General features: G+C 39.9%; 1 protein-coding gene across 18 annotated transcripts in view; it reads right to left on the bottom strand.

Annotated features, from left to right (window-relative positions):
• Positions 1-7,122: 7,122 nt before the first annotated feature.
• The window catches only part of FBXW11 (F-box and WD repeat domain containing 11), a 137,718-nt gene continuing 119,171 nt past the window's right edge, over positions 7,123-25,669 (bottom strand). For all 18 annotated transcript variants that reach the window (XM_005284091.5, XM_042850766.2, XM_005284094.5 and 15 more), the window contains 7 exons: positions 25,026-25,144; positions 23,741-23,990; positions 22,360-22,478; positions 21,532-21,642; positions 20,178-20,256; positions 18,409-18,597; positions 7,123-9,656 (listed from right to left, as the gene is read on the bottom strand). In XM_005284091.5, the coding sequence (XP_005284148.1) occupies positions 18,436-18,597; positions 20,178-20,256; positions 21,532-21,642; positions 22,360-22,478; positions 23,741-23,990; positions 25,026-25,144 (840 nt within the window). In that variant the 3' untranslated portion in view covers positions 7,123-9,656; positions 18,409-18,435. The remainder of the gene's footprint in view (positions 9,657-18,408; positions 18,598-20,177; positions 20,257-21,531; positions 21,643-22,359; positions 22,479-23,740; positions 23,991-25,025; positions 25,145-25,669) is intronic.

Raw genomic sequence — 25,669 nt, 5'->3', positions numbered from 1 at the left:
TGACACCTTGCATGCATCATGCCTATGAGATCACACTGTGCAGAGGACACCATTTTTTCCTCCATTCGGTGTGACCACACGTATGGTGCAGAGAATGCCATTTTGCTCTTCAAAATGGGGTCCTCCATGCTGTCCAGGGTCTCGACAGGAAAGATTTCATTAAAATGGGGCCATACCAGCAAAAAGTTTGGAAAACCCCTGCTCTAGCTACATTATACATCAGTGTCCTTAAGTGCCCCACTGATTCTTCAGCTCATACCCATCTCCAGCAACCTAATACACTACTCCACCCTGTAGAACAGGATTCTAGACATCCCGCTGATTGAGACTGATAAAGTTAAACCACACAATTATATGTAATTGGGTGAGTAATTAGATCTAATTGGCACCGATTCCTAAAGTTAAACCCATTGACAAAGCTCTGGTTTGGAGAGGGTGACCAACCAAACCAAAATGGTGTGTGTTTTAGGGTGACCATCTACACAATCAACCTCTTTGTAGAGTGACTGTTTTTCTAGCTATCGCACATGCTTATGCAGCTGAATTTTGCTTTGAATAACTTGTTTATGTTTACACACACATTAGTGTGTAAGTAGATGATCCTACCCTCACTCTGCCTTTCCGACAAGCTAGTTACAATTCTTTATTTTTGGTTATTTCTCAGCACATGCTCTGTGCCAAAATATTCAAGACATGTTAGCATAAGGTCTCTGAGCAAGCAGTTCTCATTCCATATTCCATGCCACCATGTGTCACACCTTCACAAGACAACGGAGCTCCAATAAAGCAAGACCTGCAGCACCATCATGGTTCTAGGGGAGGGAGTCTTAAGTGCCTTGCCCTTTCCATGCTGTCAAATGAATGTGTGGGGGGAAGAGAGGGGCTGGTATGGAAAAGGTTGAGAAGCACCTATTTTAGGGTATAAGGAGGATTGTAATTAAATATGAGAAACAGATAGACCCAACAAAGCAGTTTCTTACGCGGCATTAAATAGAATCAATGCTGGCTCAGAAGCCAATTTTCTGTTGCATATAAAATTTAGACCCTAATTCTCAACAAAACCTTGTTTATTTGCAGGCCATGTCTACACTATGGAATTGTAGAAACAATCTGCCTCAGTGCTACCATCTGTTCAGCGGGACTTCCCAGAAAAGACATATGGTGCAAGGAATCTAGTGAATTCTCCATCACTTGAAATGTTTAAATCAAGACAGGATGTGCTTGTAAAAAAACAACCAGTTACCTACCTTTTGTAACTGTTGTACTTCGAGATGTGTTGCTCACATCCATTCCATTCTAGGTGTGTGCATGCCCACACGCACAGTTGTTGGAGACTTTTGCCTTAGCAGTATCTATAGGGTCAGCTGTGGTGCCCCCTTGAATGCCGCACTCATGTGTTGGTATATTAGGTGCCGCTGACCCTATGCCCTCTCAGTTCCTTATTGCCAGCAACTCCCACAGAAGGGTAAGAGGGCAGATAATGGAATGGACATGAGCAGCACATCTCAAAGAACAACAGTTCTGAAAAGTAGGTAACCGTTTTTTCTTCTTCGAGGGCTTGCTCGTGTAAATTCCATTCTAGGTGACTCACAAGCAGTATCCTCGGATGTGGGCTCAGAGTTCACAGTTTAGTGGCTTGTAATATTGCCCTACTGAAACCAGCATTGTCCCTGCTGGATAAGCACATAATGGGATGTAAAAGTGTGGACAGATGACCAGGTGGCCGCTCTACAGCTGTCCTGGATAGGCACTTGGGCCAGAAAAGCTGCCTTAGGAGGCCTGCGCCCTGGTCGAGTGGGCCGTGACAATCGCTGGGGGTGGCACCTTTGCCTGATCATAGCAGTAGCAAATGCAGGCGGTGATCCAAAAAAAAATTTGAGCGAACACCAGACGACCTTTCATCCTGTCGGCCACCGCAACTAACAATTGTGTTGACTTGCAGAATGGGTTGGTCCTTTCAACGTAGAAGGCTAGTGCCCTCCTGATGTCTAGGGAATGCAGCCTACGCCCCTCCTCCGACTTACGTGGCTTTGGAAAAAAGACAGGTAAGAAAATGCCCTGACTTGTATGAAAATGAGAGACCACCTTGGACAGTTGGGTGCGGCTGCAGCTTGACCTTGTCTTTGTAAAAGACCATACACAGGGCGGTTCCGAGGTGAGCACCCTAATCTCAGAGACCCAGTGAGCGGATGTTACTGTGACCAGCAACGCGACATTCCAGGACAGAAGGAGAGAGCAGGAAGCCAGAGGCTCGAGGGGGGGGGGGGGGTTTTCCATGAGCCGCGACAGCACCAGATTCGGGTCCCACAGAGGAACAGGGTCCTTGACGTGCGGGTAGAGGTGCTCAAGGCCCTTGATGAACCTGGCCATCATGTCCTGGGCAAAAACGGATACCCGCAAGTGGCGGATGAAAGGCCAAAATAGCAGCCAAGTGGACCTTGATAGATGAAAGGGACAGGCCTTGGAGCCTGAGATTCAGCAGGTAGTTCAGGATTAACTGCAGTGAGGCCCTCTCAGGCCAAATGCCTTTATCCAAGGTCCAGCAGCCGAACCGCTTCCATTTGGCCAGGTAGGTCACTCTGGTGGAGGGCTTTCTGCTGCCCAACAGGACCTGTTGGACATCAGTCGAGCACTGCTGCTCCTGCTCATTCAACCATGCAGCAGCCAATCCATCAGGTGCAGCATTGCCAGGTTCAGATGCAGAAGACTGCCATGGTTTTGAGACAGCAGGTCCGGCCGGAGCAGGAGCTGTAACGGAGCAGCCACCGAGAGCTCCAGCAGTGTGCCAAACCAGTGCTGGTGCAGCCAAGTCGGCACTATGAGGATCACCCTCGCCCTGTCCTGTTTGATCTTCAAGAGGACTCTGAATTAACAATACTGGGGGGAAGGCATAAAACAGAGCCCCCGACCACGGGAGCAGAAAAGCATCTGAGAGAGCCTCTGCTGATCCCCTGAATTGAGGGGAAAACGTGGCATTCCCTGTTCTGTCTGGACGCAAACAGGTCCACTTGGGGAGTTCCCCCACTTGTGGAAGATGAAGCTGACCACTTCCGGATGGAGGGACCACTTGTGATGAGATGAGAAGGTGCATGATCAGCTTGCCCTTAGATGCTGGGGTTTTAGCCAAGTCTGCTGCCTGGTGCGGTGCCGGTTGGCCTACTTGTTCTTTAGCTGCCAGGGCCGCTTCACACAATGAGGGCCCTTGGAGAGACCAGGATCCCTGGAGCCAGATCCCTGGTCAGGCTGGAGGGGTCTGGCCTCCGCGGTACCCCCCGTGATGCTCTGAGGCAGGCACGTGGCCTGACATCAGTCCTTTGCCCAAAGCCCTTTTTCCTTCTGGTGCCGGGGAGCTCTTCTTTTGCTGCTTCTTAGGCACCAGTGAGGGGGAACAGTATCGGGTGGAGCCCAGTGCCAGTGGTGCACTCCGCACCAAAGCTGAAGTGCTTGGCATACGGTCCAAGTGGGAAGGCTCCAATGGAGGACAAAGCACAGCCTCCATGAGGAGGGCCCTCAAGCAGATATCGCACTCCTCTTGGATTCTAGGTCGAAAGCTTTTACAGATTTGACATTTGTCCTGTCTATGGGAATACCCGCAAACACCCGCAGCTGTCATGAGTCACTGATGTCAAGCATAGTTTGAAGCCAGGAGAGCAGGGCTTGCCCAGCTCCAGGATGAAGTCCCAGTTGGGATTCTAACTACCAGCTAACCTAACACTTAACTTAATGGCTGGCTAAGTACCTACAAACTATATACAAAGAAGATAAAGGCTGTAAAGAACCACTAATGCTCTTGCAATCTGCAAGACAAGGTGCTCGTCATGGGCGGTAAGAAGGATCTGAGAAGGCGTAGGGTCAGCGGCGCCTAACATACCGACACATGAGCACAGCATTCAAGGGGGCACCACAGCTGACCCTACAGAAACCGCTAAGGCAAACGGCTCTGACAACTGTGCACGTGGGCACACACATGCCTAGAATGGGATCGACTTGTGCAAGCACTCAAAGAAGAAAAATATAGCTCAAACAGAAGTTATGGGCAAAATTACTGGGTGATTACTCAGTGAATCCGTTGCTTATGGGATGCAGGTATGTGATCTCACTGGTCCTTTCTGGCCTCAAAATTTATGAATTTATACGAACACTTGAGATCTTCCATGTACATATGCAACACTAGACCAATTTATTAGACGTAGAAGAGTTTGAGGAGGCAGCCCTGGCTGTGGGTTCCCCCTCTGAAATTTATCGTCTCCCAAAATCCCACATGCAGATGTAGCCTGAGTGCTGGCTTTAGTTTATTTAGTTCTGATAAGAAAGGGGGTCACATTAAATACATTGATCAAATTCTATACAAAGACTTGATGCTGTTTTAGCATAGATCAAACTGATGGGTTAGGGACAGGGCCATGTTAACGAGCAGGAAGGACTATCAGGCAGGCACTGAATAATTTACCCCTTCCCACTTTACAGTAAATATTCATACACAAGTTGCCCTGAACATCTCACTGGATCCCCAGCTCCTCTCCCACATGAAAATAAGCACTGTAAGTGACCTCCGGATGTGATGGATCTTTTCCTTTGTCTTTGGTCCCAGTAGAGCTTTCCTGGGAAATGGACAACATTCTGAGCGCTACATTTATACCCCCTGCCCTTTAAAAAAAAAAAAAAAAAAAATCAGTCACTGAAAGACCTGACCTATTTAAATCTGCATTGCCTACAGTTGCAATTCGAAACCCCATCAGACTAGACACTGAGGGCACTATGTTTTCACCTGCAAGTTTCAAAAAATGTTTGGGTCGCAATACAATTCTAATATAATTCACATATACACAGCACCTTTCATCTCTAAATTCTTTACAAACTGTGTACATAAACTGCCTCAATGCAGCCAATTCCAGGGTGCCTGTCTGCTGATCAGCAGATAAATTAGTGCACAGCACACTTGAGGTAGAAAAGGAGATCAGGGAAACCCCCTGGGTCTTCAGGCATCAGAAGATCTTTAATATGTACACACAGCAGATGGGACCTTGTTTTCAAGATTAAACCCACACCATCATCCTAGAACTCTCACAGTAAACTGCACATTACCCATCTTTTCCCTTGTGGAACAATGGTGTTTCTTACATTGGACTAATCAGGAGCTCTGAAAAAACCTTCCAGCACAGAACAGATGGATCTAACAGTAATCTAGTTATGAAAACAGATCAACAGTTGAGACTTGTTTTTTTCCAGAGGTTATCAAAGGGCAACTATACACAGTGCCCAGTAACACTGAAATTTGACAAAGGAACAAGTGGGGAAGAAGTGGAGGAGGAAGAATTGAGTCCACGTCTACTATGAAGTGTTTGATTGTTTGTGTTTGTTTTAATATACAAGGCTATCTCAGACCTTGAAACTGGATTATATTCAGTCTCCTTTCCACCCATTTCCAGATGTTCCTCATTTTTGGCTGCAGGATGCCCTGTGCTCTGAGCCTGATATTTTAGGACACTATTGCTGCATCATGCATAGCACAACATATCACTCAATTATGGTAAGAAAAAGAAATCAAGAGGAATCCTGAGATCATACAAGGGTGTGAGCACGCCAAGCAAAGATGATGTCTTGACTAATTTAGTACAAAATTCCATTGGGAACAAGGCAGAAATATCTGATGTTATTTTGTATCACAAATAGTGCTGACTGCAGAGAAAATCAAAGGCCACCCTAGTAAGAACCAGATATAAAACTTTTTGAAGAAGTTTAGTCTGAGTGCATCTAGACCTAGAAAGTCTTACATTCTAGGATTTTTAAAAAACAAAACAAAACAAGAAATCTCACAAGCTTAAAAGGCTTAGTCAGATAAGGCGACTCATTGAGACTTTCAGACTGATTTAGAAAAATTAGTGTTTTGTAACCTTTTACTTAGAATCTCTAATCTAGAATGAGCTAAAAACATATTCAAAATTATATACATAGGGATCACTTTCCTTTCATTGAAACATCCATATTCAGAGTGAAAGTCAAGAGTTATTTTGAACAACATTATCCAATAGTCACCAGGATGAGACATGAAGAATCAAGTTACCCAACTGAAGTTATAGGGGGTAATTTAGGGAGATGGTATGTAATTATCGAAACTGGGATCTAGCCAGGACACTAGTTTTAGGAAAAGGTTCATGGTACCTTTAATAACCACTAAGGTTATGGCTTCTCCTTTTCAGTCTTACCCAAAAAATGGCACCATCCACAGAAAAGTGATCCCCAGTACTGAGCACAAGTATAGGTAGGAAGCTGGTACAGTATTATGCCAACTGCACAGATACCTCTGTCAGTGGTGAATTAACTAACACCCAATATTGACCAGCCATAAATTTCCAACTTTCCACAACTTTGTATATAATTTCTTCCAGGTTTCTCTTCTCTCCCCACACCTTCTCGCTCACACCAAACCGCATAGCTAATTTACAAGGTTCACAGCAGGACAAGGCTTCTGTGTTGTTTTTGGCCACAGTGCCACCACAATTGGACATTGTGAATTGGCAGCAAGCAAACTCCTCTCTCTCTCTACTGATGTCACAGCTTTAGTAGAATGTACTACAGATTAGAGTCCCTGATTGTCACCACAGATCCACCAACTGCTTGGAGGACCCATCAGAACTCAGTTGACAATTCTGTCAATCCATGAGGCAGAGTAGAATCTTAATAAAGCAGATATGTTGAGTCACTTTTCTGATCATGAGCACACTTTAAGCGCTGTTTGTGAAACAGTTTGGGCAAGGAATAAACATGTTGAACTAGGTAAGACTCTGATCTGTAGCTAGTAAACAACTAAAAGCAATTAAGACAAACATTTGTTGTGCCCCCCCACGCATGTTTCAAATTCTAAAGTATATGGGCTTCGGTCTTATGCGTCACACCACTCCCAAGCCAGCACTGAATTACTACACATTACTGTATTATTGGTTAGAGGCATTGATGTGCTAGAAAAGTTTTTATAAGGTAATACAATAAAGTATAGGAACATTGTATTAAGAGCATTAGCTTTGATTTAGCATTTGAAGGAACTATGCATTAAGCTTGGATTAATTAATGCATAATACTGACATGGGTTAGATGACGTTACTTAGCAATTTATTGGACAAATGAAGTTCAATTTTTTTTTATTAAGCACATTCCACGGTACAAAGCTTTAGATCATGAACAATATCTGTACAATTTAACAGTTTCAATCAGCTGTTCATACACAAACTTTCCAAACGGGTCATTGGCAAACATAATTACAAGTTAGAATTAGACTATCCCAGTGCTTTGAAACATTAATATAGCAGTAATGTACAATTGCTCAATTATGGTTAGCAAAACAAAGTCCAGAGTGCAGCCAGGAGTCCCAGGAGCCAAGTTCCTTGGGTGCCAATCACAAAGTCCACTGCTATGTTACACAAAGCACAATCAAAGAAGGTGAGACTGCATGTTCAAACACCATTATCTCCCAAGGAAAAACATGAATTTAATCTTACACATGCATAAAAAAGGACTCCATTCTTCATAAACAAATAGTTGTTTCTTCAGGGCTGCAACTGATGTCTTTTTTTAAAAACAGTTTAATATTAAAGCTATTAGATGAAAAGGGTAAAGTAAGCCACTTTCACAAACTACTGTCAAGCTTACCAAAAGGTGATCTTACAGACGCTTATCGAAACAGGATATCTTCTGTACTTCATGAGGTTTGATCATCTCAAAGAAATAAATATCTTTGTAGTAACAAGTTAAAGGGAATTTCCTAACAAACACTGATCCCAACACCTCTTTCTCAATTGAATAGAGGACTAACTGTAAGTTGCACTTTTCTAACATTTCAGTAACGGCTGATGTGCGCTTCATTCTGAATTTGCCCGACATGAAGGTGGATGACATCTAACCATAGCTGTTGCACTGGAAATTTAGTATTAAATCACTGGTCATCTAAAGTGTTACCGACATTCTTTAACTCCCCTCGACCAAAAAAGGGAAAATCTGAAACCAAAAAGTGCTGCCAACAGAAGACGAAATACACAACAAATGACGACAGAGAAATGACTGGCTACATATCCGTGACAACATATTTCTCCCCCAGGACAATAGGTATATCTTACACACTCTTGGTTTTAGTGCATTTTCAAACTAAGCATTAAAGAAAACTACTGAAAACTGTAGTCATACATGGCAACTTAATCGGACAACACTATAAAGATGGTATTTATCTGGGTCTTGCTTTTACAAAGAAAAATATGATTAAATAAATGTGACTGTATAAATTAGAGAAAGGAGAACCACGACAACGTAAGAAGGAACTACTAAGACATTTCCTAATAAGGACATGCTAACAAACAGAAACATTGACCATGGCATCACAACAAGGTCATAGTGTAACAGCTATGGGTAAGTGATCTTAAATTCAACTTGAAGTCTGGTCATCATAGTACTACCTTGAAGGGGCCTCTACCCCGCCTCAATTGTTACAAGTTACATATTTAAATAAATGTAACTTTGGCTGATGGCATTTTTTCCATTGAGCAGCCAAACTAATGCTATGGAAGGACATTTGTAGAAGTGTGGCAACCTACTAATTAAAAAAAATTGTTTTGTAAATACTGCGGCACAAAATATAAGATACAGAACATAAATTAAACTTTTTTTAATTTTTAAAAAGTTTAGAAATTACATTTTAAAATATGTAGTTCCCATTAAAAAAAATCCTAATGAATACTGAAAACTTCCTTTTGCAGAGAAATATTTCTATGTAATTCATATTAATCCCTTCAGTGCCAGTAGTTAGAATGTCCTGCTGCCAAGTGCTAACACATTTTGTATTAGTGTGTAGTGTCAGGAGATCCTGACTTCTAGCACCTGGAGGTTAAACTGTTATGTACATTATATCGACATGCTTATACAGTATTTGAAATTATGAGGCAAGCACACATGGAAAGATTTTACTATACCAAACATTAGGAAGAGTAGGACGGTTGTATTACAGGGCACAGTTAAAGGAAAAAAAGACTGTGCTATACAACTACTTTAGATAATCTAGCCTGATTTACAGGTAATGTTTAAATTAAAAGAAATTATTGGTGCAGAAACAAGTAAACTGTAATCCAAAAATATTACTGATCCATTCAGAAATATTTCTAATAGTCCAACGTACACCCCTATCAAACAAAACAGGCTCTGAATTTGTCATGAAGTCTAAAGGAGCATGGTGACTTTGAAAGCAAAACTCTGTACATTCTGGGTATGTGTTTGGCACCCAAATTTCACTGGAGAATATTTTTCTTTAAAGTCAGACAAAAGTGCAAAGCAATATAAATTAGGCCAAGTCCTTTCTTGACTTCTGAATTATTTCTGGAAAACAAGCCATCATAGTTCAGTTTATATGGACAATTTACACATGAAGCTTTGGATTTTTCACTGCAGTGAAAGGCAGGCTTCTGATTTTCATCTACTTGAAGTCAGTGAATTTGTAGTAAATTCCTTAGAGGAGACCACTGGGGACTGAAGGGGAGCAGGAAAGATTGAGAGAGATACAGAACTGCGCTGCTTTGCATCTACACAGCATCTATCACCAATTCTGACTTTAGCTGTGAATCAACATCTTCAGGCATGTAGTAGCCGGATATCCAGTAGTTCAAGATTGTGGAACCCTGAAAAAGATAAAGACAAGCTGAAACAATGGAAACTATAATCAGGCCAAGTATAATCTATTATTTGTAGACATATGGCAGAAGTTAGTTGGTATCCATCACAGAACCACCCCCCCATGCACTCTGAGCGCACATGAAGGCATTAGCCCGCTAAAATAAGGTGTCTAAATATGCCAATCAGTATAGCACAGACTCCTAAGAACAAAAGTGTTAAAGGAACCAGGGTTCCTTTAAATGATGCGATCAGTACAGGGTATGTCTACACTGCAATTAGACACCCACAGTTGGCCCATCGATCAGGGTCCCAGGCGCCTACATCACAATTAAAGAGACCTTTAGCCTGAGCCCTGCAAGCCAGAGTCAGCTGGCATGGCCAGACACAGGTGTCTAATTGCAAAGTAGACATACCCTTAGAGGCTCAAGAGGTGACAATACCACCACTATAGGGCATCATTTTAATTCTATTGATTGTGGAACCTGGACCATACTTTAAATCAGATTTGTATGCGGATTGGGATTTGCACCTTTTTAAGCTTTTGAAAATTCAGCCCTATAAACATAGCAACTTTGAATTAAACTGACCTTTTGTTTTATATCACATGTAAGGAAAAGTCTTTGCTAGGTCTTTAGGGACGGACTGGCAGGGGAGGAGGAGGAAGTGTAGTAGTTGGTACAACAGGCTTCGTTCCAGGTTGAAACTTATCTAATGGAATTTCAACCTACTCTTAACACACCTCAGAAAAAAACCCTCTTCTTCTACACACCACACAACACTATACAGAAGTGACCTAAATGTTATCCATTTTCATTAAAAATATGCATCGGTTATATCTGGTTGGATTGAATTTTTAATCATAGGTCTAAACAGTTGCATTGGGAAAACTGGCTTGTGAAACCATTCACCTTTTTGTTTAAATCAATCCAACCATGTAAACTATCCTTTATTCTATTTTTAATAGGACTATTAAGTTCAGTTACTTGTTATATTTATATATGAAAATGAGACTTAATGATCTTGAGAAATGAGCCCACAAATCAGATAATTAGAATATTTCCACAAGAGCTACCTTTTCACACAGTTATATGATTACACTATTTGATTAAATAGCTTTTCAAAACTGAAAATTCTTACTGTAATTAAACTTAAAATAATTAAATCTAAGGTTAAATTTCACTTTCCATGCCCCAAAAACATGCTGCAGACTTTGATGAACTGCTCTATTCATGAGACTTTCATAGTTGAAAGTTTAAAACATCTTTCCCCCCCCAGTGCTTAAATAGAAGAATATTAGACTATCATATGGTAACAATTTTTATCATGTTACAATAAACAAAAGGAATTCAACAGAAGGCAATAAAACTTTCTTATAACCCCCTGCCAGGTCTGTCAAAAATGATCCACTTTGAAGAGGCATATACATTCGGAGACTTGTAAAAATGGGTACAAAGCTTCTTTTGAGAATGCAGAGACGTACAGTGTTTGGGAGCATATACAATTGTTCCATTAAATATCATAATAAAATACTGGATATTTTACAGTGATATTTTACGTAGATTTATGTTTTTGAATTCTGATTATGAAAAAAATTCAGGAAAATGACACTGTGTGGTTCCTTCTATCCAAGAAATAATTACATAACTACCAAGACCAGTTAACTACAAGGATATGCAGCTTTGTATGTTTTCAATTCTCTGTATAATATGACAAGTCAGAAACAAACTGCTCCAAACTGTGTCAAGTGTACGGAATCTGCAGGGAAGTTGCTAAGTGCCAAAAAACATTTCATTTTGCACCAACGAATCTTAACGTAATCAAAGTGAGTTTGCAAGTGAGGGGGCAAGAGAAAGAGTGAAAAGAAGTCATGAGGCTGGTAGACTGCTGACCAAATGGAGTAAAATGCCTAGGAGTGAATTGAAATAAACTACAGTGGACTTTTAGATGCCTATGTAGTTATACTTCTGACTGGCATGAAAAATAGGATAATGCTTCCATGATTGGAAGGCAATACAATATCACCCTCCCAATCATATTTCTGCACAACCTTTAAGCCATTCAAAACTATCTATACCTTTTTGGGGGGAAAATATGTAATTGGTATACTGGTGGATTGTTTTATTTTGTCACTAAGAAAGTGTGGTTTTCCCACCAGGTGGCTTGTTCTAAAGGCTTCAATCAATCAGAAAAAAGGAAATTGTTTGGGCAGGGTGTAAATCACATGGTTAGCATTTGCTGTCTCCCAAATACTGACCCATGAAACCTGTAATATGAAAGGTGCCCTGTTTATGGTGAATGCAATTCCTTTAGGCTTGATACGACTCCCATTAAAGCCAATGGTAGTCTTTATCCATTTTAATAGGAGTTGGGTCACATCCTTAGAGGCACAACCAGTGGCAACTTTAGGTAGGCCAACACCATTACTGAAGACACTGCAGTAATATTGCAGCAATTCAAACAAATCTGAATTTTTAACACCGTAAGCCACAGGTGGGCCGTGCTGAAGGAACTAGCTAATAGGGGCTCTGAAACTGCCCATTCTCCTGGCCAGGCTGACATTCCTTTTAAGCTTGTTGCCTACCTGGTATACATAATGAATTTAGCAGACAGAGAAAACAAAGTCATTTTCAGACCTCTGGTCGTCTTCTTTAAGGAGAGTGTAAACAGCCAATAAGGGAGTTTTATGCATGCCAACCTTTAACCGTCTTGCAGCAGAATTCTTAATTTCTCAAAGCTTGTTCATGAACTTCTATAGTTTCCTTTAGCACACACTTAACTTTTTCTATATTACAGTGTTTAGATGATGAATATTAATTTAGAGTGGAAGTTAACAGAAGATAGATGTACTCAAATTAATGAATGGTGTAGGAAAGGTAAATTAGGCAATCCTATTTAGAGACTGCATAATTAAAGACTGTGGCAAGCATGAAACTGACATTTCTTAATTCGAGTGTCTGATTTGCAACCTAATTTTCTAACCTTTTTAAAAAAAATTTGGGAATTTTTGTTTTCTCTCTCTATAAAAGGTAAAAAATTAATAGCCATGCATCGTCAGTGGATTTGAACACTGAGCCTTCAGCATTGCAGCACACACTGCTACCACTTGAGCTACAGGTCTGCAACAGAAGCATGAGACTGCTGTTATCCTATGGGGATAGAATGCTGGGTCCTGGGTGTTGAGGAAGCCCAGCCTGCCATAGCCCTCTTTCTGTCCTTCACCACTCAGGCGATTGAGAGAGCTCCAGACCAATGTGGTACCCCCAGAGGAAGGGAAATGGGTCACTGGGTTCAGGTGGATGGAAGAAACCAGCCTCTCTCTCTTTGGCATGTTCATGAGATCTGTTATTAGTTTAATAAGCTGCCCACATTTTCCTGAGGCATGCAAGTGAGAACTGCAATTTATAATGATTTACTTCTCAACAAAAGCAAAATGGAATTTCATTAGGCAAAGAAAAGACATTTCACTAACAAGAAGGCTACCCCCTAGAAAATATCAAAGCTCTTCTGCAAACAATGAAATAATTTGTGGAACTCACGGTTACAAAATATTGGGGCCATGAGCTTAACAAGACTTAAAGAAGAAACAGACGTTTACATGGAATGCAATATTGTTGCAGTCGTGTTGGTCCCAGGATATTAGAGAAACAAGGTGGGTGAGGTAATGTTTTTTTATTGGACCAACTTCTGTTGTGTAGCTTGAAAGCTTGTCTTGCTCATCAACAGAAGGTTGGTCCAATAAAAGTTATTATCTCACCCACCTTGTCTCTCTGATTTATATGGACAATGAGACTATCCAGTTACATTTGATAGGAAAACACTTTTTAAGAGAGATAAAACCTCGTGATTTTGGGCATAAGCCACACTACTACAAATTGCCTCTGGTAAGAAAAAAATTGTCCTATGGGCAAGCTTACTCCATAATTGTACTCTGTGAGGTGCCTGACCTTCCTCTAAAGTATCTGGTACTGGCCACTGTCAGAGACAGGATACTGGACTGTATGGGTTTCAGGTCTGACCCAGTAAGGCAACCTCTGTTTCCAAGTCTCAACATTCACTACTATATATAATATGAAGTGCAACTGTTGGCAACCACATGAATGACATAAGAAAAAGACTCCACTGATGTAGCAAATGGATCTACAGCAGAGTTTTTACCCAATATAGTTAGACAACTAAATATATATTGACTGTTGCAGAGAAATGGAAACAGTCAAACTTCATGTGAGTCTCTTCTGATGGCTTCAAACTCATTTTTCCTAACATGATGTATTTTTTCCTTTTGAAAACTTTTTTATTACTGGTGGCTATCACAGGGAATTGTCATTTATGATGAACATTAGTCAAAATGGCATACATCTCAGTTTCCTGGAGACCGATGGGCAGTGCTGGCTAGTCCCAGAAACAGAAAGATAAAAGCCTCAATGAGGAGCACAATCTAACTGAACTCTAAAAGGCTCTTATTTAGTTTCATAGAAAGTTGTGGCCTGTTATGTGCAAGAATACTTTTTTCAATGTTACTGTAATTACAAGCATGCCTCCATTATATAACAATTTCCACATGAAGCATTTTAAAGTGCTATAGATCATTAAGGCTCACAGCACCCAAAGAAGGTAGAAGTATAAAGAAAATCTTGGCGTACAGGTTACTATGTTCTCTGACAAAGGGCAGATCTGCTCTGCAACAGATGTGCCCTGCTCAAAGGAAAAATCTCTCATATCCATACTACTAATGTAGAAAGGGGCATTATGTGACATACCCAAATTCACACAGAGCCAGCAGAACAGCCCAGGACAGAATCTGAGGCTGGAATATTGAAAAGAGCTTCATGTTGGCCTTACGCTGCTCTCCATTGAAATAAATGGTTGAACTCATAGCATCATCAGGACAGCTCTGAACACTTCTGAAAGTCCCAACTCCCAGTGCCCTCTGTCTAGTTACTGGATCACAGGTTCCCTCACACACTACGTGATAAGCTTTAGGTTCTGAAAGAATCCTCCCATTCTAACCAGAAAATGCGTAGGTAGGAAGCACAGCATACTTGCCAAAAGTACCTAATTAATGGTCAAAACATTGGTTATTTTTAAATTGTACACATTTTTAAATTGTGTCATTTTAGAACCTTTGGTTTAACAAACATTCTCAGCAGGGTGGATAAAAATCAATGATATTTTTAAAAAATAAAAAAAAATATTATTTTTTTGATAAAATGCTTTTTAAGGCAAAAACCTACCTAAAGATAGTTTTAATTAAGATACATTATAGCTCAAAGATATCTCATTATGGAATAGGGATTATAAATTCTATAGTATGAGAATATATTCATGTAATGTTTAAGAAAAGTTTTGTAAATGAGTTCCAATAGTTCAAGGATTAGGGACCCAATCTTATGGGGTTCCAGGGGCTTCTGTATAGATGATTTAGGTTAATGTTTCTATCTACCCAGTGGAACTCAGTCTAGAAAATACCATCAGAGATGCTTAGTTTTGCAGTTCTCAAACTGTGGATTTGTCTCTCCAGAGATAACATGCTTGTTAACTGCAAAAAATATTTTTAAATAAATAAATACATAGAGGTGAGAAATAACAGACCTCATCCCTATTGTCCCTGTGCAAATTTGTGTACACAGAGTCAATCCCTTACCTCTCTCTAAAAGTGCAAAGTTTCAAAAAGTTCAATGAACAGAAGATTGTTGGGAGTGGAATACATCTGGACAAAGAGAAGAAGTCTGGAGATAAATGTGAGAAGGGAGGGACAGGCAGTAGAAACAAAAGTGAAACTGTTTGAGCAGCCTATTCCAGAAGTCTTGAGGTCTTTCTGAGTGTAGCCTTCATTGATTTGAGGTCTACCATACCATTTTCTCACTAGAAAGGAAAACCTATAATGGCAGCAGGCCGTAAAAGAAACCCAGTTTGGGAATATTTTAATGAAGTTCCTCTATCTGTGGGTAAGACAGGCATGCGTGCAAAATGCAAACAGTGCAACAAAGAAATGCAAGGCCTGGTTGCCCAAATGAAACAACATCATGAGAAGTGTTCCTTCTCAGGAGGAAGCTGCGTTGAAGACAATGAAAGGAACATGTCTGAACATGCAGCATCTTCAGGTTGGTAAACTTCTTTATTTCATATTTCTTTCTTAAGGACTGCCTGTCTTCCTTCTGGACTATTCTTGAATTCTCATGTTTGAGCAAAAAATATAGTTGTTACTCTATAGTACTATCATTTTAGATGCAGTTGTGATAAAAAATAAATAGCTGAAATAGGCAGAGCTTCCTTTTACAATTTCACCTTTAAAGTAGTACTGAGGGTCAGTGAATGCAATGAGTAATACTAAATGAGCAGTATGGTAATAATTAAATAACTGCATTGACTTGTTTTGTTTAGGAGAATCCATCCTCAACATACAGGATTCTGAAGACTATCCACCTTCAAGATCACCATCATTTTCTATAGTTTCAGAGTTATCTGCCAGTGATAGCGTTTCAGTCACATCATGTATGTCACATAGCCCCAGTATATGACCTGCAGCAAAAAGGAAAAAAATATCTCCATCATCCAGAAACAACCATAGATAAGTTTGTGATAAGAACCAGCAGACTAAAAAATGGTAGCTGATGAAAAAACTGCCCGGTTTGTTTATGCAGCAAACCTTTCCGTACGATTGAGACCCCACACTTCATTAACATGGTTCAGTCATTAAGACCAGGATACAGTCCACCCAACAGAGCGGATGTCGCAGGCAAATTACTGCATAAAGTGTATGAAAGAGAAATTGAGCAGTGTGCAAAAGGTCTAGACGGTAAAATTGTTAACTTGAGTCTTGATGGGTAGAGCAATGTCCACAATGATCCTGTTGTATGTGCTTGTGTGACAATAGAAGAAGGGAATGTCTTCCTTACACAAACAATTGATACACCAAGAAATGCACACACAGCTGAATACTTACAAGAAGTAGCAGAAACAGTTATAACAAACTGTGGGGGGAAAAAATTCAAATGTCTAGTATGCAGTTGCGTCACAGAAAATGCTTCAAATGTATCCAAGATGAGAAGAAATTATTTAGAAGAGAGTCCCAAGCTAATAACATGGTTGCAGTGCTCATTTGATGCTCCTCCTAGCCAAAGACTTCAGTGTTCCAGAAATAAAGGCTAATGTTGTTGAAATGTTGAACACATGCTGAGTACCCTGAAGCCTACTTCTGTAGTCCTGAACAAAATGCAGGGAAATAGCTGACACTGTTGAAATTTGGAAGGAACTGAGAGAGATCTTAAAAAGAGAAATATGCAATGACAGAGTTAAATTACAAGCATTAAAAAAAACAAATGGGACAAGCATTACATCCAGCTCCTTTTCTTGCAATTATTCTCAATACTCGGTACCAGGGTCAAACCTTAACTGCTGAAGAAGAGGAGTTGGCTATGACATGGACATCCAGCAATCATCCCTCCAAAATGCCAACTATAATAAACTTCAGACCTAAGGGTGAACCAGTCAAGAAATATGTTTGTTGATGATGTTTTAAAGAAAGTCACACCAGTGAACTGGTGGAAGTCACTTAAGCACTTGGATTCAGAGACTGTTGAAGTGATAATCTCACTTAGCAGCAGTGGCTTCTTCTGTCGGTGTAGAAAGAATATTTTCTTCCTTTGGACTAATTCATTCCAAATTGAAAAATCATTTGGGACCTGAAAAAGCAGGAAAGCTTGTTTTTCTTTTCCAGATTATGAACAAACAGGAAAATGAAGGTGAAGATGACCGAGTTAGCTGCAGAAACCAATATTTTAAGTTTCTCGTGTTGACCTGGCTGACAATCTATTTAATTATTTTGTTTTATTTTTTTAAAACATTTCATTTAACTATTTTATTTAAAAACAATTTTAACCAAAAACAAACCTGATTTTAAAAAACTTGAATGTTTAACTAAATTCAAAAATTCATATGCTTGGTTTGTTAAAATATTATGTTTGCTGTTGAAGAAAAAAATCCAGAATACATAACGTTTTAGTTAAATAAAACAATTTAAATGTCTGTCTGGTGATGCTCTCCTCCTAATACAGCATGGCAAGAAAATCCTCCAAATATTAAAGATTAACCTGTTGAATTGGAGATAGTTCACCTCCCAATGACTTCATAAATATCTGCTTCAATTACCTTTGGTAAATGAAATAACCAATCATTCATTTTCTGATATAGCTGTAAAACTAATCTGAAAAGTTTTCAAAATAAATCACTTAAAAAATGTATAGTGTGTACCTTCTAAAAATGAAACCTGCAACTATCTCTGAGTTGTGAAGAATATGTATTAAGGTTGTAACTACTAACAAGAATGCACTTTTATGTAGAAATCCATGATTAAATCGAGTCTTCCTGACTAGTGATTTAAATCAAATCCACCCTGATTCTCAGTTTGAGATTTATGACAACTCAATATCTTTTTAAACGACCTTGCTATAAATTCTTACATTTCTCAATTGTAAATGTGTTGCAAAAATATAGTGGTTAGTACATCAACTATCTGATTAGAGGCAGGAGGAACAACAGTGAAGATGTAGAAGATGAGTTAGATACTATGATGTTTTAAGCGTTAAGAAACAAAGCCTGATACTGCACAAAGGCTTCCTGATCCAAACAGCAGCAGCATCAACAGCAGATACATTAGGAGAATTCAGTGACAGCTGATATATAAATTACTATGACCAGCACCAGGCAAATGACAGTGAATACACAAGTACAGAATACATTTAATATAATAGAATTTACCTTATGAGGCTAGTAAAGTGCAGACTGTTATCTGGAGATGTAAGTGTACGTTCTGGATGGAGAGCGTGTCTCATTCTGGGCACTGGGTGGCACATTTAAGAAATCCCAAATCAGAATTGTGTCATCGTGGGAACTACTAATGATCTGAAATTCATCAAACTGGAGTCTAAACACACGTCCTGAATGTTCCTATAAACATTAAGAGTTCAGTTAGTAGGCCAGGAGATGGATCATCTTTCACTAATTTCATACTCAAACACTCATTTGGACACAAAATTAGAGATGAAAGTTTTGACTTGCTGGTCAAGGTTCATACACAGGTCTGAGAAGAATTACTGCTATTTAAATATTGCAGCAAATACAGTGGCTTCAATATAAAGTTTGTGTAGACCATGAATTTTACTATGAAGTTGAGAACCAGAGAGATAAAGGCTGAGAGAACTACAAGCCAGCTGGACAGACTGCCAACGGAGAGTAAGCAATTAAACAAAAGATTGGCTAGTGCTGACAAGCTGTCAGGGTTTATCTGCTGCACAAAATTTTGTTGTATGTTAAACAGTGCTGCTACTTAAAGTATTGTGCAGTCCCCATAAGGCACTTCATTAGCCATTCCAGGCCCAATTATTTGTAAAAGTAGGCAGAGTTTCAATACGCGCTCTTGAGAAAAAATTCTAAAAGTGGCCCCTCTAGGAACTCTTTGCAGGAACAATACCAAAATGGCACCAGGACTTTGCACTACCACAGGACCCTGCAAAGGTCTGTACTTGGCCTTGATGATCCACTATAGTAAGTGATGGCATTGTACCGTTTAAAAAATGTTTAAAGGACTGGCCAAAAGTGCCATACTGATAATCCAGTGACTGGAGTCTGAAGTCAACGCATACAGTAATTGAATTATACTCAAAAAATAAGAGGTCAGTGGAGTCCCCCTGCCCATTCAATACTTGATCTCTATGCCAAGACTGCTAAGGGAGCCAATTACAGTTTTTGTGCTGCGGGCTCTTCTGCAGGAAGTGGACAAGCCAAGATCATTTCACACAAGCCATCAAATAGATACCATTTAAGCAATGACTTCTGGTCACTACTGACTCGGACAAGGTTCAAGCTTTGAATCTGGAGATGAAACGCTCTGTATAGTCCATGACCCATACAATGAGCTACCCAATGTCCCTCCTACTGCCATAAATCAAAGCCTTTATCTATTAAAAAAAAAAAAAATCTAAGGTAGCCACTTAAAATATGGTAGTCTTCTTTGAAATGATTAGAGTTCCTATGGTAATCTCACCACAAGATCCCCTCCCTTCCTGCATCTATTCTTTCCATTTTTACAATTAGGTGAAAGGGTTAAGGAAGGCTGATAGTATTCCAAGTTGTTTCCATTTAATAGAAGTCCATTTATTTAAAGCCAGTGGTACAATATTTATATGATATTAAAATACCACACCAGGGACCAGAATGGTTTGGATGCAATGTCGTATTGATTACATTTTTAGACTATTTGAGAATACCAAGCCAGAAGAGCTTAACAGCTCAATTTTTCTTCTATGCTCAGAGTCAACAAGAATTCAGTGCACAATGCAGCATGCCCAATCCTCTTTGTTTGTTCCCAGCTCTGGGAGCAGAGCAGAATTTGCAGAATGTGCTGAATTTCTTATCTACCCCAAATACTCAATGCATTTGCAATAAAATTTAACATTAAAATGTTCACTTTTGCCAAATATAAAATAGTATTTTTGTTCAAAACTCCAAATGTATCAATGTTTACATACCACCAATGTTCGCAAGCATAGTGTGCTGGCTGGGGCACGAGGGTCAAGAGCAGCTTGCAAGTCCCAAACTTTAATTTTGCTATAAAATGAAACAAGAATGTTGGTTATTTTATTATACTAGAAATGTTACTTCAGTTATAAGCATTACAAAAACATTTGACTCAACAGAAAGCAAATGTTGGAATCTCCCCAAAGCTAACCTATTAGCAATAAGACAATATTAGCACAGGACTAAAGAAATTCTAAGACTAAGTTCGTTGGGGGCTGGGACCATCTTGTATGAGCACAGCAACTAGCACAAGGGGGCCTTGATCACTGATTGGGTGTCTAGGCACTGCTGCACATATATATACATAAACAGAATTATTCACTTCTGCATCTGGGGAATATTTTGCATATTGATTTAGAACTGAGAAGACCTCAAAGTCTAGCATACTGCTGATGAAATGCAGGGAGAACAGCCCCTTGGAATCTATTTAGGATTACAGATCCCAGGAGAAGGATAGAATCAAAATAACCAATTCAAGTTGAAAGGAGTTCCTGACTTGCCTTCAACAGCACTTGAACTACAATTCAGCCTAATACCAGAGGTGACAAGCTAACAAGGAGAATAAAAGCAATGGGATAATCCATGTCCCTGTACAGTTTCCTTGAATTCACTCAAGGTTAAGCCATTTTCCTTTACAGGTGACTCCTGATGTCCTCATAGCAGCCCCACACCACTAACTTTAAGGCTTCTATCAGAGAACAGAAGATATTGCAGCCTCTCTGCTGGACTGTGCTGCTGCAATTTCAAAATTTTGTGAGCTCATATTTATATAGCCTCAGAATACAAACAGTCTCAGTGCTGGTGTCTAGTAAAAAGGCAGCCAGACCTGTTGGGAAGCAGGGAGTTTCTCAAGGAGTGATGTTTACGGGGTGGAAACAAAGTGAAGTGTCTATTCAGAACAGACACGACTTAAGACAAGCTATTTGTCCATTCTAACCAGCTTGAGCTGTACAGCAAAGCCATCATATAAACTTGATTAGTAGAATTCTTAATTCTGCAGGGAGCTAGAACTACCTACCTACCCCAATGAACAGAGTTAAAGAGCCCTAAGAACAAGTTACTGGAAGGAGCTGCAGAATAAAACAGACCACATAATATTCAAAGGCTACATTCAGGATATAGGTAGTCTGCATTATTGAAATCTACAGGAAGTGGGCAACACCCAGGTTAAATGTAAATATGTCATAACCAGATCACTTAGACAACAGGATGCAAACCAAAAGAGAATCCTCATTGTGTGGGTTAAGGTGTGCTTTACTAGGAGAGACATGAATAACTTTCTCAAAGTGTGTTTGAAGTACATACCCGTCATAGGCTCCACTAACAATTCTCTTGTTATCAAATCTGATGCATCGAACCAGTTCTTCATGGCCTTCTAGTACTCTTAAACAGGCACCACATTCAATATCCCATAACCTTAAGGAAACAGAAGAAATGGATCTTTGAGAAACGCTCGTGTGACAATAGCGCTCCAATCCACTTACTCATGCTGCAATTTCCATTACAATATAATCTTTATTGGGTCTCTGAAAACTAGAACCATACTACTTTGCAAGAAGGTACACCTGAGGCCCCTGTACGCAGTCCCCAGAAGGGAGTACACGGCAACTCAGACACATTCCTAGTCAGTCTGCCCCACGGAATTGGCTCGATCATTTTCCAAATTAAAGGCATTTTAAAAGTAAAGGCTGGAAGCTTGTGACTATTTCAATATAAATGAGTTTATTGCTGAATCCATCTCCCGTTTTATTGTGCAGATAAAGCCACGTGTATCAGAGGTATATGCAGTAACTGAAATAACCTGGTGCTTTAATTGGACCCCCAATTTCTCCAATGATCTTCAGATCAATAGACTGTATTAAGATGTGGGATTCGTAAATTACATTTTTAGATGCTGACATCAGCCCAACAGTTTGTGAGCTGCACTTGCTTGAGTATATGTTGTATGTTACCTGTTCCCTCCTCATCAGTGGTTGCCTGTTCTAATGCTGACAAGACACATCAAAAGCTAAATGATTACTGTGCTATTAAACTGTAGGGCAGGTTCAAGATACCTAGAAAAAAATCCCTTCTTTTTACATTTGCAAATACACACTCTCTCCAATATGCTGTTATCAACGGTCTTCAACCCACCTAATGGTGTTGTCTGATGATCCACTCACAACTAGTCGATCCCTGTACTGAAGGCATGCAATGCCACGCTTGTGCCCATTTAGAGTACGAACAAACTCACATGTGCTTGTACTCCAGACCTGTGGAAAAAATTAAAAACATTCAATTTTGAGAGAGCTCGAGGTTTTATAAGTTAAACAGAAATTATGTTCAAAGTTCATTAAAAGAAATCAGGACTCCGAAGAAGAACTTTGAGGGAAAAGCTGAACGAAGGCTTAGACTGTGGGCTCTTCCGGGGCTAGGACCATGGTATATTTTGTATTTGTACAATGTGCATCACAATGGGGCTGCAAACCGAGCTGGGTCCTCCCAGCACTGCTATAATACATAAATCTGTTCAAATTGACTAAATCATCTTAAATTTAAAATATTAAAAATGTTTAAACTTTTTGTAAAGCAAGTAAGCATTGCTTAAGTAATTTTAGAATTCTGACTGAATTTAAATGTTGTCTGGTTAGCAATCAGATCACAAAATAACAGGCTTCTAGACACAAAAGTCTAGTCTGAATATCATTAACCTATTTTTTACCATTGACATGGCCAACAATCTACTGCTTATTTAAGACAAGACCAGGGACACTTGACTTGAGGCTGAGAGAAGAATGTTTGGGGGTGGAAAGATTGGGGGTCAACGTTAAATGAATTGTTTAGAATCTTTGTGCATTTTTTTAAGAAGTTGTATTTAAAGTTGTAAAGGGTCTAATGGGTCATTTCCCATAAGAATACAGTACCTTTGGCAAGTGTCGGACATAACTTTGCCAGAAAAAAGCTCTTGGCACAGTTTAAACCAGCTGTGGTTCTAGGGAGGGAGGGATGGAAACAGCTTTGTTGTATAGTAAGTTTGGGGTAACTAAGATGATCTGGCGGTCTTCAAATACAGCATTTTAATCCCTCAAACATGGCAAAATTTTGTTTAGTTGCTGAGAAGGTATGATGGGAAAAGGTGGATGCCTATACATTTCATGTCTAGAATAGGATTGCCAATTTATAGAAAACACAAATAATTTGGAAAAAAAGCACAGAAAAGTGCTATGCTTAATTTTCTAGCCAATTTCAAGACTAATCATGAGTAGATTTTAAGCTTTTTATAACTTTATGATAGAAGCCACAAAAAAATGTTATAAGTCAAGTTATTTTCATAAAGGCTTTAACATCTAACGGGAAGTGATAGATGAATGATAAAGGAATAGCCACAGAACTGCTCACATACACATTTGGGAATTGGATTTTAAGCACACATTCAACAACTCTAAATTTTTCTGAAGTGGAATTTTTTACACATTAATCATTTTGATTTGTAGTTTCCTGAGTAAACAGAGCAGGGCTCTTTCTGCCAACTTACTTTAATGGTCCTGTCACCTGATGCAGAGACAATATACTTGTCATCAAAGTCTACAACATTAACAGCAGCACGATGGCCAACCAACACGCGACGTAAGGTGATATCAGTAGGTGATGCCATATCCCAAACAGCAATGGACCTGTCCTTTGAACATGTCACCATTAAGCCATTACTGAAACGCAAATGAAGCACTGCCTCGTTGTGATGAATCAGTGTGTTCAGAACTTCGCCTGTGTTTACATCCCAAACTCTGGGGGGGTGGAAAAAAATGAAATTTATCCTGAATTAACTGAGATGACTATACACATTACAAACAGGAAATGTATGCAATGAAGAGTGGTCTGCTAGTCTGAGGGACAGCCCTCCTCAACCATTTTATCTCTCTCGCTGCCCAAAGTAGCTAAGTCTCATGGCTTGCTTCCAGAAGTCATTTTAACAGAAAAAGGGGCTTATGTATAAAATCTACAAATCAAGCAGAGGCTGACAATGGATTACACCAAGGACTGGTAATGAGATACAAATCTTTTACCTATATGAAAGATGCCAGTTCAAGTTCAGGTCAGTAGCAACTGGAAGTTACTGCCATCCCATAGCTGTCCACTAGCTCATGTGAAACGAAGAGGTGGTAATCTCCCCTCAAGTCGTAGTGCAATGGCATCCACACCACAAAAGAGACCATAAATGGCTCTCTCAGAGATTAAGAACTCATTGGACATGGAGAATGAAGTCTCCTCCAGGCCAAGGCAACACAGAACACTCCAAAGAAACCTGCAATGACTGACTGTGCTGTACCTGGGGCAAGCATTGCCGTTTCCAGGGCTGTCACTACAGCCCCTTTATCGAGCATTAAGATCACATAAAACTTTAAACCTAAGAATACAGGAATGGCCAGCGATCGAATGTCAGTATCCTATCATCAATGGTGGTCAGATTTTTCAGAGGAAGATGCAAGAAACCCTAAATTGGGCAATTATGGAATAACCCACCCGGCAGAGAAGTTTCTTCCTATCCCAGTCAGATGTTGGCTTATGCTCTGAAACATGAGGGTTTATAGTTTTTCAAAACTTTTGAAATTCAAATCCTACAAGTATGCAACTCTAAAGCTTGGGGATGCTAGAAAATACTGCATACGGTCTTTTGCTGTATCATCTGTCTAGCCCTTAAAGACACAGTACTATATTTGTTTTGTGGAGTGGTCCTTATGCTTTAGTATTTGCAGTGGATTATTTGTTTTGAGCATCCCTACCCCAGACTTGAGTTCATTGGGCTAATACTTGAAGCTCACCTCACTGTAGAGTCCGAAGATCCGGTTACAATGACTCTCTCGTCATACTGCAGGCAGAGAACGGAGCCAGTGTGCCCTGTTAATATTTTCAAACATTCCAAGCTTGTCTTATCCCAAATCTGTCAAAAACAAAGATATGGGTGAAATTTTGTCTTTCACTATTTGAAGAGAAGACCAGTTGTGGCAAAGAGAATCCATGAGCAATCCAGCATGCACATTCTCCTGCAGGTGTGGACCTTGAGCCTTCGCTTCTGTTTTTATGTTCTCCTGCCTTGCCAAGGAGACAAGCACATACTGGACAGATCTATGAAACTGCCAACCATGAGAAAGAAGTTTGTCGCCCATAAGGAAACATTTTGTTTCATAGGGAAAGAGCAGAAATTAGCAATAATCCAAACCATTAACAAAACCATAGGATGCAGCCAAGCAAGGGGGCACAAGCCATCTGTTTACAGTAAACCTGATTTCACAGACTGTGTTGATTTTCAATCTGGTCAAAATTGCCATGACTGGCAGTCCACATCACTCATGAGGCAACACACAAGCAGGGATATGTTACCAGCTTCCCCTGAGAGAGCATGCTAAACATGCCATCCTCAGAAAGTGCTGCACAAACACCTCTATCCCACAACAAGACAGGAGAG

Source organism: Chrysemys picta, chromosome 8 (genome assembly GCF_011386835.1).
Source record: "Chrysemys picta bellii isolate R12L10 chromosome 8, ASM1138683v2, whole genome shotgun sequence".
Lineage (NCBI taxonomy): Eukaryota > Metazoa > Chordata > Testudines > Emydidae > Chrysemys > Chrysemys picta.
Note: the sequence above shows the minus strand (reverse complement) of the source record. Positions and strands in the feature narration are given on the sequence as shown.